The sequence below is a fragment of the Rhineura floridana genome, chromosome 15 (genome assembly GCF_030035675.1).
Source record: "Rhineura floridana isolate rRhiFlo1 chromosome 15, rRhiFlo1.hap2, whole genome shotgun sequence".
Classification (NCBI taxonomy): domain Eukaryota; kingdom Metazoa; phylum Chordata; class Lepidosauria; order Squamata; family Rhineuridae; genus Rhineura; species Rhineura floridana.
The window spans coordinates 4,565,606-4,583,860 of NC_084494.1; the positions used below are offsets into that span (position 1 = coordinate 4,565,606).

The 18,255-nt window shown below is 46.2% G+C and overlaps 1 protein-coding gene across 18 annotated transcripts in view; it reads left to right on the forward strand.

Annotated features, from left to right (window-relative positions):
* The window catches only part of MACF1 (microtubule actin crosslinking factor 1), a 383,383-nt gene that overhangs the window by 124,962 nt on the left and 240,166 nt on the right, over positions 1-18,255 (forward strand). For all 18 annotated transcript variants that reach the window (XM_061597825.1, XM_061597831.1, XM_061597827.1 and 15 more), the window contains exon 5: positions 2,773-2,865. In XM_061597825.1, the coding sequence (XP_061453809.1) occupies positions 2,773-2,865 (93 nt within the window). The remainder of the gene's footprint in view (positions 1-2,772; positions 2,866-18,255) is intronic.

Below are 18,255 nucleotides of genomic sequence, written 5' to 3' on the forward strand. Positions count from 1 at the left end.
GGGGTGAGAGGAGGCTCCTCCCCCTCCTTCTCCCCTCTGCTCTCCTCAGACTGTATACACACACACACCCTCCTCACTCCAGCCCAATCTCAGGGCGGGGAGGGCAGTGGCCCAGGATTGTTGGGTTGGCCTGGTATTGTGATGGGGCAAGAGGGGAGGGAGGGAGGGAGGGGAAAGAGAGAAGAAAACAACACATGTGGGCACTGGCGGCGGCAGGATGACGAGGGCGAACTGAGGCCTTGCCCTGCCCCTGGCTTTGGTCAGGTCCCCACGCCGGGTTGGGTTGGATCAGGTCAGGGTAAAGGCCGGGTGTGGAGACAGGGAAAGAAGCGGGAAAAGGAGGGCAGAAGGAGAAAGATGAGGGCAAAGAAAGAAAAAGGAGTGGAAAGGCAGAGAGGCATGAGGGATGGGATAAAAGGAAAGGCAAAGATATAATAAGGTGATTGTTTTGAGAGACGGCTGAACCCCAGTGATTGTTTTGCTTTCTTCCTGCGATAGAGCTGAAGAGTGTGGAAAGTCAGAGTAACAACACAGATCTCTCAAGTGTGCCTCTGAGCATGTACAGAATGTATTCCCCAAATCTTGTGTTTAGTTGCAGCCTTGCCCACCAATTTGGCTTGATAGTGTTTCCAGATCAAAGGCTGGCTTTGGTCCAGAAAAACCAGCACCGCTCTTTTTTAAAAAAAATAAATGACAGGGTGGCTCCGGCTGCATCCATGACAGATGGAGGAACTGGCCAAGTTCTTCCAGCCCAAGCTGCAGCTGAACTAAAGACTTGAGGGCTTTTAGGTCACTTGCTGCAGATTAGCATGCAAGTTCACAAAAGTTACCAGCCCACATTAATGTTTTATTAACCTGCCTATCCAAAAGAAAAGTGAATTCTCTTTCAGCTTTACAATGTTTCCTGGATAATTGGTTGGTAAATTGTCATTTACAGACTGGGACTAGTTACCCTATGTCACTTTTCAACAACTCTGCTGTATTCATAATCAGGTTGTTAAAAGTGGCAGAAGGCAGGAAAATCTTATGGAGGAAGGAGGGTGGATTCTAATATGAATCAGTGAATGAAAATATGGGACTGCGTGTGAAGGGGGAATGAATATGCACATGAGCTTGATTGTGTGGAGGTAAATAAAAGGTGGAAAATAAAATTTCTTTGAACCCAAGGACAACTTTCCTCTATCAAAAAGTGCTCTATGAAGAGATACAATAAGAAATGTTTGCTTTATACAGCCATATCACAGGGCTATTGTGAAGATAATATGAGCAGGGAGAGAGCAGGTACACCACTTTAAGCTCCTTGGAGAAAAGGTGAGACAGCCTGCAGCATTCCATGGTGGTGGCCAGGCCACGTGCCATGGGAGAGTGAGTGCATAAGGAGGGCAAGTGAGGGGTTTGGCTGGCAGGCAGGCAGGCAGGCATGTGTGCGAATGTCTGGAGCATGAGTGGCCCAGTGTCAGGTGATGGTGGCTGCCATGCCAATGCCTGGAGGCAATGGGGGGGTTGGTGTTGGGGAGGGGGTCCCTGGGGGTTATGTGCATGAAACATGCAGGGGTGGAAGCCCCTAGTACTCACAGACACCTGTTAATAACCAGGAAAGCCTTAGAAGTCTCAAGAAACCTTAATAACAAATTGACTATCGGTGATTTATTTATTTTATTTATTTGTTAAATTTATTAGTCGCCCATCTGTAATGAACTGCTGATAGCTTGTTGTTTCTTCTGTTCTTTTTCCCCAGGTTTTTTTTTGTTTTGTTTTGCCCTCAGTTTTTTTAATATTAAGTGGCTTGAAATGCTTTTAAATGAAATAAATGCATGAGAATCTGAGATCAGTAGAAGTCAGCCTTGTTCCAAATACAAGTGTTATTTTGTCCAGTGATGAAAGAAGCTCAGTTTCTGATGTCAGAGGCTAGTTCCACCTTCTTAAAACTGTATGGTTACAAGTCAAAAAAGCTAGCTTTCTCTAACTGGATTTAGGCTGTGGCAGGGCCGGTGCCAGAGGGCGGCCAGGTTAAGCCCTGGCTGAGGGCCCCTGAAAGTCCCCTCCTTGGGGTGGGTGGGTAGCACTCCCATTCTGCTATCTGCAGCAGTGTCAGCTCCCAACCCTGCCATGGATTGCAGAGAGGGAGCTCCCAGGCACCCCCTACAACCATGCAGACCTGTGATGCTCGCCTGCAAGCCCCACCTACCTCTCCTGCTGCAGTAAATGCTGGCTGCGCTGTGCACATGCCTGCCATCAACCAAGATGGTGGCTGACGATTCCATCTTGGTTGACGGCAGGCATACACGTGCAGCGCGGCCTGCATTTACCGCAGCAGGAGAGGTAGGTGGGGGGGTGTAGGTGGGTGTCATGGGCCTGCATGGTTGTAGGCTCCCTCTCTGAGAGCTGCTGTCAGTCAGAAAAGACAATACTGAGCTAGATGGGCCAATGGTCTGACTCAATATGAGACAGTTTCCTGTGTCCACATGCTGTGGTATGACTGTCTCTACTGTGCCCTCCTTACTTGTGGTCTTCCTGAAGGCATCTGGAGTTACATGGACTCCTTGGTCTGATCCATTGTGGTACCCCCTGGGTTCCGTCAACCTTCTCCACCTTGGTGCTTTCCAGATGTTTTCATTTACAACTCCCATCAGCCCCATCCAGCAGGACTAATGGGAGGTATGTCCCAGAACATCAGGAAGGCACCAGGCGGGGAAGGCTGACACAGATGATAAGGCAGCAGCCAACCCTCTCTGCTTTTTCACCACATCTGCTTGTTTGATCGCCTTCCAGGTGAAGCTGGTGAACATTCGCAACGATGACATAACAGATGGGAATCCCAAACTGACATTGGGGCTGATCTGGACTATTATCTTGCACTTCCAGGTAAGAATTTGTTTTTTCTTCTTTGGGTAGACATTGGACAGTAAGAGGCACATGATGCATCTGGGCTACAGCTCTACAACTGTAGGATAAAGTCTGCATTTCATGATGATGCCAATATGCTGATTGGTCTATTAGCATATCCTAGTGTCATGGAGACCATGCCATTGGAGGATATACAGCTATCCTTGCTGATTGTTTGCATAATTAAACCATTAATGACTGATCATGTGAACATGTTATGGGTCTCTTGATTGGCAGTGAAATAATTGGAAAGGCTGATTGCCTGTTTAGTTGAGTGGGCTGACTGAGTTCTTGGGAGCTTTCTGGAGTGCTGGGCGTGGAAACTGGAAATAACTATATATTTGAAGCAGTGATGCTGTGTTGCCATATTAATAGGATTATGTTCCTCCCCAAAGATGTTACTCTAATTAATCCAAGACTCTAAAACTCCTGGGATTTTTGTCTAGCATCTCAGACAGTTGTTCTTCCGTAGCTTGGTAGATGAGTTTGGGTCTGTGCTTAAGGTCCGAACATCTCATCGCATGTGCTGATTATTTTTGTGATGTGGAGGTAACTTAAGCCTAGAGCAGAGCTTGGAAGATTACTTTTAAAAAGTAAAAACTTACAATTACATGGCCCAAAACGGAGTAATTACCATTACAATTAAAATATCTCTGAAAGTAACTGATTTCTTTTTCTCAAAAGTAATCGCTACAATTACATTTCAGTTACTTTTTTTAAAAAAAGCCCACAAGCCCACAAAAGCTCATAATTCCTTTTATCCATAAGATAGCAATGGTGGTCTCTCAGCTGGTAAGGCAGGTGGAGAGGGAGGCAGAGGCCACTACTCAGATCTTTGCACATCTTTGCACATCAAACCAAGTGCCACCTCCTCCCCCCCAGCCAGCAAGAGTAATCTTTTTCACTTAACCACCTCCTGGACCCTGCCCTGCCACCAAGTAAGGGACACTCACCCAAGCAAACATTTTTCCCCGAGATGCAAAAAAGTTAAAATGCTGCAAATGCAGCATAGTACAGTAGCTAGAGAGGGTGGTGGAGGCCACTTTGTGTGCCAAGTGCAACACACTCACACACACGCACACACGTTATCTTTCACCTCCACAGTTCTTTTTTTATATAATTGTTTTCTCCACTCCACCCCTGTCTTGCTCTCCACCTCCTCCCTCGTCACCTCCTGCCCACCCACAGAGCACGAGGGAAGAGCAACGCTGCACAGAAGCCCAGTTTGAGGCACATGATTTTCATCCACAAATCAGAGGAGCAGAACACTTCCCCTGCTCCCCCCCATGCCCAAAAGTAACGCTGGAAACATTACAATTACTCCACAAAAGTAATACAATTACTCCTAGTTCTGTTACAATCAAAATGTAAAGGAATTACCCACTTGTTCCTCAAAAAAGTAATGAATTACAAGTAATTTGTTACTTATAACAAATTACTTCCAAGCTCTGGCCTAGAACAGGGAGGAGGAAGCTCTAGCCCGCCCGCTCTTGTTGGACTACAGCTCCTATCATTCTTTACCATTGTCCATACTGACTCGGGCTGATGGGAGTTGTATCCAAAATATCTGGAGGGCCAGGGATTCCCCACCCCTGGCATAAGAGAATGCAAATTCTGCTGTACTCCGAATATAGGGGGAAAAGTCATGAGTTGGGCAGAGGGAGATCATCGTTTTTTCCATTTCACTGCTGACACGTGTGTGCCCAAGACCACATGTGAAATTTGTGGCAGAAGAAAAAATTGAATCCAAGTATTTCCATCTCTCCTTGTCAGCTCATAGATTTGGAACCAAGTTCTATCCTGTACATTATGCTTTTCAATATATGGTTGTAGGAAATTGTTATATCTTGTGGATGGTCCTGTCCCCCCCAAACATACCTGGATGGTGGTAGTCAGTTGAGGAGTGTTGTTAGACATATCAAGTGCTTGGTAGTGAGCTCTGGTGTGATTGAGTGACAGACTGCTGGCTTGGTTGGGGGTGGGTGCGAGAGCTGTCATACATGCCATTCCCACGAGTAGTTTTAGGAGCTCCCTTGTTTCCTGTGAAACTGAGTAAACAGTCTTTTGTCTCCTCCTCTCTATCTGATGGATGTGAGATATTCCTTTCCCTGGCATTCTGCTCAGAGAGTTGTGTTTGGAGCGGCAGGCCTGACTGGCAGAAATGCTTTTCAGGGGGCAACTGTTGAGAACTGCATCTGCATGCTTTGCAGTCCATCTGTTGGTCACCTCCTCCCACCAATGGGAGCCTGGATCACTTCTGCTTGGAAGTGGGTGGTAGACCAGAACTGACAGCCAAGCGTGTGCCATTGACTCTTATTTTGTGGACGTAGCTCCAAGCTGCAAGGTGTGGATTTGGAAGTCTGTTTTCTTTAAAATGCTATTTTGAACCAAAATAGCAAAAAGAAGCATGCTAGATACCAAGACATGTGACATCAACCTACACTACAAATTTGTACTCACTGTTGCTAGACACAAGTTGACTAAGGCTTTAAACCAGGAAACAGTGTGCAAACAGACAGTTTGGAAATGCCAGCAAAAAAGCTATAGCATTGGAGTTGGAAACAATCAGAGACCATTCAGTCTGCCAGCCCAATACGGATCACGCCATGCTGGTCAGGACACAGCATGGCACCAGGCTATGGTCTGATGGCGCCTGAGGCAACCACCTTGGAGACGACGGCATGTATGCTGCCTTGGGTTCTAAGATGGAATAATGGTAGGATGAATTCATGCCTATTGAGTGGTTTAAAATTGTACAATGAGGCAGTCATTTTTTATGGTTGTTCTGTACTGTTTTGAATGATATTTTTATCTCTTGTAAATTTTGTTGTATGAAAAATGGAAATGGAAATGGGCTGCCTTCAAGTCGATCCCGACTTACGGCGACCCTACGAATAGGGTGTTCATGGTAAGCGGTATTCAGAGGGGGTTTCCCATTGCCTCCCTCTGAGGCTAGTCCTCCCCGGCGGGCTAGGGCCTGCTCAGCTTGCCACAGCTGCACAAGCCAGCCCCTTCGTTGGGCAACTTGGCTCCTTGGGACTATGCCGCTTGCCCACGGCTGCACAGGTGGCAGGGCACGTAACCCCTGAGCCACTCACTGTGGGGGTGATCTTTAGCTGGCTCTTGACACCCAGGAGATACAAGCGGGGATTTGGACTCACAGACTCTCGACTCCCAGCCAGGCTCTCCTCCCTGCTGTGCTATACCAGCTGTGTTTTGTTGTATACCATCCTGATATTTTGTCTGGGGGTGGTCTATAAATATTTTTATAAATAAAATATAAATAAATATAATAAAATCCATAAATTAAATGCTGTAGAAGGATCTCTAAAGCATGGTGAGCCCTTAGGTAACTTAAGCACACTGTGGCACCTGTGCCTGAATCCTTGCCTTTTTCTAACCCAGGGGGCCTCCTGACTGTTGCTGGACTTTGGAGTAGAGGATTTGAAATATAGAGCTAGGGCTGGAGCCTGGTACAGGAGGTTGGAACAGTGCTGCCAACCAGACAAGGGCAGAAGGAGGCGAGACTCCCTTCTCAGTTGTATACTAGGGCTGGCCAGTTGAGATGCTTCACAAGGCCAGCTAATTGCAGGAGTTGATGTTGGGCGTGCACACGTGCCCTATGCACATGCAAAGACATCTTTGGTGCTTGTGCATGCATCATCCCAGCTAGCTCTGTAGGCAAAGCTCCAACTACAGGGCAGGTGGCTGATGGAAGCTGTAGTCTGGAGGGCACCTGGTTGCCAAAGGGTGGCCCTGACTGAGGGCCAACTAGATTTCACTGATGGTAGTGTGAGCAGTGGCCCTGCCTCCTGATATCATTGCGCTTCAGATTTCTCTGTCCCCAATCCATTTTACTGGCTGCCAGGTGGGGGTGGGGGTGGGGGCAGGGCACACTAGGTGTGTCAAAAAAGCTCTGCGCATGAAGGCCGGGCAGGCAGCTCAAGACTTGACCAACTTTGCATATTTAAGATGAATTGTTTTTTGCATTTCTTTCCCACCTCTCTTGCACCGTGGAAGGCAGGGTATAGAGGGCGCCCAGGGAGGACCCCCCCATCCAGGCACTGTCCAGACCCAGACCTGCTTAGCTTCACCACAGAGCCATCGGACCATAGCAGAAGAAATTCAGTATTCCCCTACACAGGGGTAGCCAACATGGTGCTTTGCAGTTGCTGTTGGCCTTCAAGGTTGCTTCCAGACAACTTGTTTAATGAGCATTCACCCTGATTTATTTGCGGGGATGGTATTTGACACTGCATCGAGCAAGTGTTATCACACACTTCCCAGTGCATGTCCCCGTCCTTTTTCTTATCTCAAAACATCTGAGGTTTTTTTTTTCTTATTTGCAGGGGAGGGACCGGGTTTATTACACAAGAGCTTCAAATCAATTTCAGATGCGCAACCTTAATTTTATGGTATGTGATTAAATCCCCCTTGAAAACAGAGACCATCTGGAAACACCCCAGTTTCCATCAGCCCCAGTCCAGCAGCATCTGGAGGGCACCACATTGGCTACCCTTGTCCTATATATAGCATGTGGCTTGTTTCTCTCATGGAGTTTCTCTCTTATCGGAGTTGAAGTCCAGGACATCTGGAGGGCTCTAGATTGCCAAAATTCTGCAAATTCCACTGGAGAAAGTATTGACCCCCCCCACAAAAGCCATGTGACATGAGGCTGTTTGTGGTGTGTGGGCACTAGATGGCACTGTTGTATTGGGACAGAAGGAGAGGAAAGACTGGAGGGTTGGTGGCAGCCTAGGCAGTGAGCTTGCAGATGGCCACCTGTGTTTCTAGTGCCCAGGAAGTGCTTCAGGGCCCCTACTGTTCCACCAAATCTAGATGAGAAGAGCTACTAGCCCTGGGGCGAAACTAGTCAAAGAGAATGAGCTTGGCTAGAGCTTAAGAGCTTCCAGCTGGAGAGTTCTCCTGGATCTCAATTGCTTGCTGCAATTCAGTCTAAATCCTTCTCTCTCTCCCACCTCACGAATTTGGAATGCGGCTCTGTTGTTAACCCCTTCAATTTCTCTCCTTCATTTAATGTCCAAACCTGCCATGACTCCAGCCACCAAAAATATTCAACTCTCCAGTTTTCTGTCTTGCAAACCCTTGGCTAGAGGCGTAAAACAGCCCCTGAAATATAAAGGTGTTTGCTCCCCTAGATAAAATATATTTCTTTGTGTGTCTGTATGCGTTTGAGCCTCACATCTCTGCTTCCTCCTTCCTTCTAGTGTTCTTGTTATCTGATTGCAATCATTGTCTGTTCCCCTCTTCACCGGTTGGTGCTGCTGTTTCGGGGTTGGGGACCAAGGAACCATCCATGCTATCCAGGCAGGCAACTGGTGTCTGCCTTGGCCCACTGTTGGCCCCTGCATTGCCTGCCAGTGTTGTGCTGGAAAACATCTGTCCTGTTCCGGCTTCAGTTGGAGATAACTAAATTAGGATTAGTTGGGTCAGAATGCCAGTGGGACTGAGCGACTAAATGGCCATCAAGTTGAAAGTAATGGAATGTGCATTGCAAGGTGCTGGAGGACAAGTAAAGTCTCCATCCATAGAGGGAGTGGTTTGGCTAAGTCTCTTGCCCCATGGCACAGTTATGTAATTGGAAAGAAAGAAGACAGAAATTCATTACCTTTTTAAAAAAGAATTGGATAGCCCTCATTTTTGTAGTAATTTTTTGTATTTCACTGTGAGGTTCAGCTTTAATATGTTACTAAAATTACTCCCAAACACCCTACTTTGAAGAGGAAATAGTGGTAGTTTTCTTGGAAGAGAGGCTTCTGAATGTACACCCCTGTCCTGCCCCAGTTGGTCAGCTACAGACGACATGATCAGTGGTAGGGAACTTGCAGCGATGGGCCTAATCAGGCCCACAAGGCAGTTTTCCCCACTGACCTGCCTTCCACCAACAGAATCAGATGCGGGACTCTTGGCTTGATTATGTCCAAGAGCTTTAATCCACAGGTGAGCACACAGGTGAACATAGGTCAGGTACAGCTTACAAAATCTGACATCACTGTGACAAGGTGCAAAGCAGCATGGCTACTCAAGTGAAGATGTTATCACAACCCTTGAATTCCCTTAATAATAAAGGACGGGGTGGGCACAGCTACTTTTGCAGGACTTTCCCCTGGGCAAGCAAGTGGGCACTCCTACAGGCAGGCTGGCTAAAAGGCTTGGTCTGTTCTTGCCTGCACAACTGATGGCACATCCGTAGTGATGGAGGTGGGGATGATTCTGCCAGTTTCTCCCCTGGCTCCTCATCCTTGGCTGAGGGTGGGCCTGCTGCAGGAGACAGGCTCAGTGGCTGGTCAGCTGTGTAGGGCAGTCCCTCTGGGGGGAGTGACAGCTCAGCCCCCTCATCCACATCAGTACACACTTTGGGGAAGGGGCTGTCAAAGTGTAGACGACTGGGCTTCTCCACAGCGCCCTCATCCACAGCGCCCAGACCACTGGGCCCCTCCCTTGGATCCCAAACCTTCTCCTCAGACCAGTCCTGCCAAGAATTCTCCACAGGGCTCATGACACCCACCTGCTGAACACCTGATAGGAACGATGGGGCTGCTCTCGATGCTGATCAGCTGATGGGCACTGAGAGCAAGCCCCTTTGAATGTGCCATGTCAGCTGATTGGTGCTAACAGTGCACCTTCAAAGGAGCTCACTCTCAACACCAATCTGATTGAGAGTGAGGCTCTTTGGAGTCATTGCCCAATGTCAAAATGATGTCAGGTGATTGACAGGTGAGTTGCCCCACAGGTGGTGGGGGAGGTGAGAACCCAGCTCACCGGCAAGATGCCGTTCCCCACCCTTGGACTAGACCAAGGCAAAGCCTGGAAGTGAAACACTGATAGACATTTGGCTACAAGGCAACAGTTTGCCTTTAAGAAAACCCCAACCTTTTGGGGGCCATGGACAGTTTTGAAATTTTAAGATGAACAGTGCTGTGTATGCCACCACAAAACTACTTGCTATGGCAGCATGGCTAGTCAAAAAATACACACGGTTGTGTTGATTTACAGATAGATATACATCGATGTCTTGTGTTGCCCTTGACCCCACCCACGTATGGGGATGATAATACTGGCTGATTTTGCAGGGCTGTTCTGAGGGTTGGAAAGATAACTGTACAAGCACCCTGAATGCTTGAAATGTGCTATAAATACAGATGCTTATTATTAGGTGGGTATTGTGTTATGTATAGCTATTTGTTGTTATTATTATTATTGATTTTTGCCCACCATTCACCACGAGATCCCAGGACGGGTCACAATTTAAAAATACAATGCTACAGCCAACTAAAACAGATAATAATCAAGAGTATTGGATGGGGATCTAAAATATAAATCTCAGTGAAAACCACATAATTTGTAATATCCATCGCTTGTGTAGATCATGCATCTGCTGAAGCAAGATCTTGCTTACAGAAAACTTATGCTGCCACAGTAAATGTGTTAGTCTTTAAGGGGTGCTATTTGGTGGAAAAGGATACAATTTTAACAAAACAAACACAGGACTACAGGACCGTTTATGATTTCACATAGGCTTCTGCAGCATTAAAAATTCCTCCCTTTTCCAGGATTGTCAAGATCATATGCCAGCTCCTGTGCTATTGGGGTGCGGTGCAGTCTTTTCACACCTTGGAACTGGAAGAATATTATTTGCAACATCAAAAATCCTGGTTCTGCAGGCACTCACTCTCGACATGTGTAAAATGCTTTTTCTCTTAGCAGGACAACACGGATAGACCAAATATAGCTCTTAAATTAATTTACCACCCAGATCCTGCTCCAAATCGATTCCTTCATTTTCCTCCATTTATCATTCCTCCATTTATCATTACCCCCAAATCAGTTCTAAATAAATTCCTCTTAAATGTATTTCCCCAAATTAATATCCTACCCATGAGGTGGTCTGAGGGCTTTTAAAATCACACTATCCTTTTTTGTTGTTTCTAAACCTGAAGCCTTGGCACATAGTGTCATTGCAACAAGGCTTGCATAGGATCACAGTCCCTTGCTGCTTGCCTTTACTAGGGGATAGGCCCCATTGAACTTGATGGGACTTGTTTCTGAGTGAACATATATGGAACAGGTTCAGAGGATGGCAATGAGGATGATCAGGGGACTGGAAACAAAGCTCTGTGAGGAGACACTGAAAGAACTGGGCATGTTTAGCCTTGAGAAGAGTAGACTGAGGGGAGACATGATAGCACTCTTCAAATACTTGAAAGGTTGTCACATAGAAGAGAGCCAGGATCTTTTCTCAATCATCCCAGAGTGCAGGACATGGAATAATGGGCTCAATTTACAGGAAGCCAGATTTCAACTGAACATCAGGAAGAACTTCCTAACTGCTAGAGCGGTACAACAGTGGAACCAACTACCTAGGGAGGAGATGGGCTCTCTAACCCTGGAGGCCTTCAAGAGGCAGCTGGACAGCCACCTGTCGGGGATGCGTTAAGTTGGATTCCTGCATTGAGCAGGGGGTTGACTTGATGGCCTTATAGGCCCCTTCCAGCTCTACCATTCTGTGATTCTATGAGTGGCATGCGTATGAATGCCCCTCCCAAAATCAACAGCTCCCCCAACAGCAGTGCATGATGCTTCTGAAGACAGTGCTCCCTTTTTCATCCTCTCTCTCTGGCCTCCCCCCCCCCACCTTCCATTCGGGAGAATTTGAGGATGAGGAAAGGCTGCGGACAGTACCCTGGCCTCTCTGCTAGGATGTTTGGTTGCTTGAGACAGGGGAGAAAGGCCAGCAGTGGGGTGAGAGGAAGGAAGGAAGGAAGACCTGGTAGGGGGACAGCGTCTCCTAAGGCGTGGAGGCACCATGCTGTTTTGTGCCGTTCTGTTAAGATGGTAGGTGCCTTTTACTTAGTTCAAAATGTGGCAAGCCAGCCCTGCTGCATTTTTTTTTGGGGGGGGGAGCTTCTCATTCTGCTGAGAGGGGCCCTGGACTTGAGCCCCAAATTCCTGTCCTGTGTGCTGCCAGTCTTGTGCTACCGCAGCAAAAGGTCAGACAAAAGTGTGTGAGGGGTTTGTGAGAGTTTCTGCGCTCTTCATTTCTTAAGTTCCTCATCAGGTTCGACACATGTCCCCCTTTGGACAGATATTCTGAAATGCCCCACCTCCTCATTCAGGTTGGTCCGATGCATGCATGGGTTATCGATGGGGCCATGTTGTTGCTATGGCAACAGGGTGGGGAAAAGGCCAGCGCTGCCATTGGAGCTGCTGCTGTTAAGCAACTTGAGGAAGGAAGTGGAGGGGAGAGGTGCATGGGTGCCACTCAGGGATGGGTTGCTCATGGGTGGGGTGTTGGAGAGAAATGCTCAAAAGAGTACTTGGAACAAATGCTATTTTAGGGGGCCGTTAAGCATTGACCTGACTTCTTTGGAATGTTTGGTGGTGTTGAGTGGCATTTCTGCATTGCGTCCCTTTTCAAATAGAAGGGGACCCCCACCCTGCCCTTTCCCAACATTTGGGGTCCTGAAGCGTGGAAGCCATAGCTGTAGGTTAGAATCTCTCTTGCCCACTTTTCTTTGTCCTTGCCTGGAGTATCTCCCTTTCTTGGTTGGGCTGGGTTGAGTGAGTGGGGTGCATTAGTAAGGATAGGTTTATTTAAACCTTTATTTTATTTTTTGTTTATTTATTTATTAATTATTTGACTTATATCCCACCCTTCCTCCCAACAGGAGCCCAGGGTGGCAAACAAAAGCACTAAAACACTTTAAAACATCATAAAAACGGACCTTAAAATACATTAAAACAAAACAACTTTAAAAACATTCTTTTAAAAAGCTTTAACATCTTAAATAAAAAGGGTTAAAAAAACATTGTTTAGGAAAAAAAGGTTATTAAAAAACATATTAAAAAGCAATTCCAGCATATTTTATTTAAATATATTTCTTAACCACCCGTCATCAAAACATTCTAGGGCAGTGTGCTGAAGTATGAATACAAAATTAATTCAGCAGCTTATAAATACACCTTAAAACTAACAAATATGTGTTGTTTTACAGGGGATTCTTGCCATTAGAAATCCCTCTTTAACAGGTCTATCACCCAAGGCCCTTTTCCCCGCATCCCCTCTAAAAGAAGGCTAACATGTGTGATTTTTTGAGAAGGCCTTTTTGGTTGTAGCTCCACAAGCTATGGAATCCTCTCTGCAGAGAGGCCTTTCTGGGACTGATTTTAACATCTTTTTGGCTCCTAGCATTCCCTACCCAAGGATTTTGATGTTGTTGTTGTTGTGACTCTTGAGGTATGTTTTGTTGATTGCTTTGTTTTTTACTTTTAGGTTTTATTCTCTTCATAAGTCACCTTGCTACTATTTTTGTATTAGGTGACTAATAAACCACATCACATCAAATAAATAACAATCTATGCCCTCAGAAGAGGAATTTCTCCTCATCTTTACCATTTGGTGGCCACAAAAATGAAAATCCTAAAATATGGTTAGGAAAGTCCAATTCACCTGAATGGTCATTTGAAGTTCATCATACATTAGGGATGGGAAGATCTGTCAGTCCTAGTTCTCTCAGTTTCTCATTTTTCCAGCCTTAAATTCAGTTCTCCACATTTCTGCAGCAATTTGCTACATTTTTATTAAAAAAAACCATCCTCATGAAAATTCTCCAGCATTGTAGTTGGAATATTTTTGTAGACAGTTTTGACCAATTTACATATTTTTGCAAGCAAATTTTCATCATATAATGTATTTTTATATTATTTTCACTCATGTATTCGTTTTTATGCACACTTTTCCCTAACATGCATTTTTGTAACCATTGTTCAGTTGGCAAACTGCATTGCAAAATCCGAATAAGTGCAAAAGTCGAAGGATGGCTGGGTTTTGGTTCTCATACTGTTTTGGAAAGTGCAAATTTAATAGATTCAGCTTGAAATGTGAACTGAATCGAAGTTGTCACCCATCCCTATAAACCAGTGTTCTTCAACCTTGGGTCCCCGGATGTTGATGAACTACAACTCCCATTGTCCCCGACCATTGACCATGCTGTACAGTGCTATAAACTTTTCAGTGGGGACCATTTTATCACACCATTTATTTATTTTAATCAACCAGTGCTAACACTTTTCTGGCCATTTTTAAAAAATATTAGTGAAATACCACTCAAAGTATTACAGCACCAGAACTCTATAGAAAGTCTCTCTTCTTCCTATTTTTAATTTTTTTTATAACAGTATAGTGTTATTAGTATTATACCACTGTAGCAGTTTCATTTACATTAATCTTTCTAAAAGATATAGCTGGAAAAGTGTTTTATTGCCAATGAAAAAATCAATGAAACAAATAAACAGGATGATTAAACTTTGCAGTGGGTGCTATTTTAAGTGCAACAAAGAAAGAGAAAAAAATCCCAAAATGCTGAGGGAAAATTTATTTCTTAGGAAAGCCCAACACGTTTTAGCCTCTAGTATATTGACCCTTTGTCAGGGGATAAAATTGTCTATTGAGATCTCTAATAGCAAAAATGCTTAATTTTTTAATGGCATCTACCACTAGAGGCTGAAACGCGCTGGGCTTTCCTCAGAAATAAAATTTCCCTCAGCATTTTAGGATTTTTTCCGTCTTTCTTTGTGGTTCTTTGGATGCTGACCGTTTTTTGTTTCAAGTTATTTTAAGTGCAGCCTTCCCCAATCGGGTGCCCTCCAAATGTTTTACCCTACAATTCCCAGTTTGCATCTGTTTTAGAATTGCTTTTAAATATGTTTTTAAGGTGTTTTAGTTTTAAAATGTTTTTGTTTAAAGATGTTTTTAGTGTTCTGTTTTTTGTTTGCCACCCTGGTCTCCTTCTGGGAGGAAGGGCGGGATAGATGTTTATTGTTGTTGTTGTTGTTATAAGATTCCCATCATCCCTTAACCTTGGCCATACCAGCTATGGCTGATGGGAGCTGAAGTCCAACATTTAGAATTGTAGAGTTGGAAGGGGCCTATAAGGCCATCGCTTCTGGAGGGGATGGTGCTGAGCTGTGATAGACTCACGTTCCTGACATGTCGCTGCCCACGTCAAAGCCCCACCCTTTAAAAAAGACAGAAGGGGAACACTTGTGTTCTGTGCCTCTGTGGAGACTGGGCTGCTCTTCCGAGTATAAGCCAGACTTTCTGTAGACCGAGGGTGCTTCGAGATGGGTGTTTATTGTGGGATGGGTGTTCCTCACGCATGCACGTTTTTCCCAGTATTCACATGCCAGCATCTCTCTCCCCCCCCTCCATTTAGACTGGATTTACCCGTTCCGAGGTTATTAAAAAGGCGTTATTAAAAACACTTTTTTTTAAAATAAGGAAACTTGCTGCCCCCGTCCCATTTGCAATATCACAATGAACTTTGGGCAAATTAAGCCCCTGTCTGGAAGCACCCTACGAAATGGCAGAAGAACCACAGAAAAAATGCAGGGTGACAATTACTGGGTGCTAACATTGTGTGGATGTCCCATAAAAAATTAGTGAATGGAGCAGTGGAGTTCCACACTTAATGCTGTGGGCAGAAGCACTCTGTCTGGACAAACACTGGCCTTTTAAACTAGGGCAGGCTGGTGGTGTGAGGCCGCTTCCTTCCTCTCTTCCCACTTACTCTCCCTTTTAAAGCAATAGGTGCTGGAGCTCAAGTCTACACTTTCTGTCCCCCGAACCATTTTTCTTCTAATATTAGTTTATTTTTATTTATTTACAACACTTAACAATACTTCTTAATAACTGAGAATATCAAAGCGGCGTACAAAAGATGAAACCGGATAATGAGCAATAACAAAACAAAAAACAGTACAGGAAAATACAGTTATAATTCTGTTTCCAGTCTCGACAGTGATCAAGTGATCGCTGTATCAATATTAGATACAACTGCTATCAATATTCAGGGAAAGCTTGGCTGAATAGGAAGGTCTTTAGCACATGCCCAACACATAAAGCATACTGTAGTTCTGCAGGGGATGGGATGTATTTACTCAGCAGGTGAAGCTGAATACATGGCTGTGCTGACTGGGGCAAATGGGCATTGTAGTCTGGAAGGGCACCAGGTTGGCAAACACTGGTTTAACAGATACTGCCTTGATTATCCAGAGTCTCTCCTGGATGCCTTATGCACCCTCAAAACCTTAGCTTCATCTTCACCATTGAGGGAGATCGCAAAGTAATGTTTATCGTGATGATTTTTCAGGGCTGGAAGTAAATTTCAAAAGCCTGGATGTCAAATATTTAGTTATAACAGGGCTTGAAGGTTTTTTCTTTTCCCAGCTTTGCTGAGGTTTATCTCCCCAAATCCTTTTATTGTTGTTGCCCCAGATTTCTCTATTCTGTATTGAACGCAGCAGCTCTGGGCATTTTCTGTTGACATGCACAGTGCGTCTGTCTCCTCCTGGGATTTCTCTTTTTATGTCTGCTTCGCGCGCCCCCCCCTTTAACACTACCTTCACTCAACATCTTTGCCATTGTTGTTTTTGTTTTTTGAAAAAACTTTGCTCCCTGATTTCCATCATCTCTCTGTCTTCGTGCCACACCCCTTAGCAGCTCCCTCCCTCCTGCCCTCCCTCCCTCCCTCCCTCCCTCCCGCTGCCACCTCCCAGCCTCTGTCTGGCTCTCTGCTTTCTGGAGGGTAGCACTCCCATTACCTCATATTTGGAGAGAGAAAGCTGCAGCCAATCGGGGCTCTGTCTGCTTTTAGGTCAAGTGATTTCTGAACTGCAGTGAGATGCTTCGAATGTGTCTTCCTCCGGCTCCCAGCCTTGTAAGATGGCTGTCTGAAAACGGCAGCGGCTAGAAGGGGAGAATCTTGGCGCGTGCATGAGTGTGCCTGCAGGACTGTTTTTTTAAAAAAATGTGCATCTAATCTGATGAAACGGCGGTCAGGATTTATCCAGGAGCTCACTGGCAGCTTAGCTGCATTGTTGCTGGTGTCTTGCGCACCAGGGAGATGGGGAATACTCTGGGTTGTGTTAAAGAACCGAAAGAGCAAGCTGGGAAGGCAGGGAATGCTCCCCTCTCCCCCAAAAGGAAAGCCCGCTTCAAACGGAGGAGGAAGGGGAGGAAGAGGATGGTGCCAGGGAGGGCTGATCTGGTGCCAGAAGGACCCTCCACTGGGGCTGAGATAGCTGAAGAGGAGAAGGAAGAGGAGTCAGTGGTGAAGTTCAGAGCGACATCCCTGCAGGAGGAAAGAGAAGACCTTGCCAAGGGCTTGCACCAAAGCGTTGCCTCACATGGGGAGGATTGTCCCACTTTGCAGCCGGAGGGGCTGGAGCAAGGGCACATTGTGCAGGTGAAGGAGAGATGCCAAGGAAAACTTGAGAAAGCTGACCTAGTGGCAGAAAAAGCCTCTTCTCTGTCCAGAAGCCCAGGGGACCTTCTGGAAGAGGGCACCACTGTCATTGCCCGCCTGTTAGACAACCCAGCGGAGAAAAACCGTGAAAAGGTGCCGAGTCAGCTGGTTGCCTTTCAGAGGCTAGGATCTGGCAACAGCCGAGCCATCCTGGTTCCTTTGCAAAGGGAGGCTTCAGCTAAAGCACCCGAGGAGTGTGAGACGGGCACTCTGGTGGTATACAGGTCTTGGGAGCAACCAAAGTTGGAGACACCAGCGGCTGTGGTGGAAGAGTCTCAGGGGGCCTGGAATAGCGAAGAAGGGACCGAAAGTTTATCAAGTGCAGCATGGGCTGCTTCTTGGACTGCAGAGAAGGGCACAATTTCAGAGCTGTCCACGCCGTCACCTTTGGCAGATCCGATGGAAACCCAACTCACTGCAAAGCCTGAGCAGCCACCATTTTTGCAAGAACCACCTGTTGGCAAGGGAGGAGACAGCACGTGGGCAAAGCTGCCTGCCTCCCACAGCAAGTCCTCCTTCAGTGGGTCAGCCTCCAGCACCTTCCGGTGCTCCTCAGGATATGGGAGCGACTTGGCCCATCAGACATCTCTGTTCCTCTGTGGAGATGGTCCCACTTTCTCTGTGGGAGCAGAAGGTCCCAAATGGAGGACGACTACAAAAGAGAAGATTAGGCCAGCTGAAAGAGGGGTCAGTGCGGGTTTTTTTCTCCTTCTCTTTGGGACCAGGGAGGGTTAGGGCTGCCATTAGCAGCAACCTTACACTGTGGTACTTCCTGAGAGGAGAAGTCCTGGAACACGAGTTGTCCTGAGAGCCCCACCCCCTCCTTCAAGGCTTGTAAGCAGGTTGATTGTCTGAGGTGTATAAGAATTGCTTCTAGGTGACAAGACAGGGAAGCCCTTTGTACACTCAAAGAAATCCCCCCCACCGGTTACCCTGGTGATCAGTGTGGCAGACATTCAGAATGTTGGTGTGTGCTGGGCTACGATGCAAAGCTGCCCGAACTCCTAGGTTCTTGGAACTGGTTGTAGGCAATAAGTGTTAC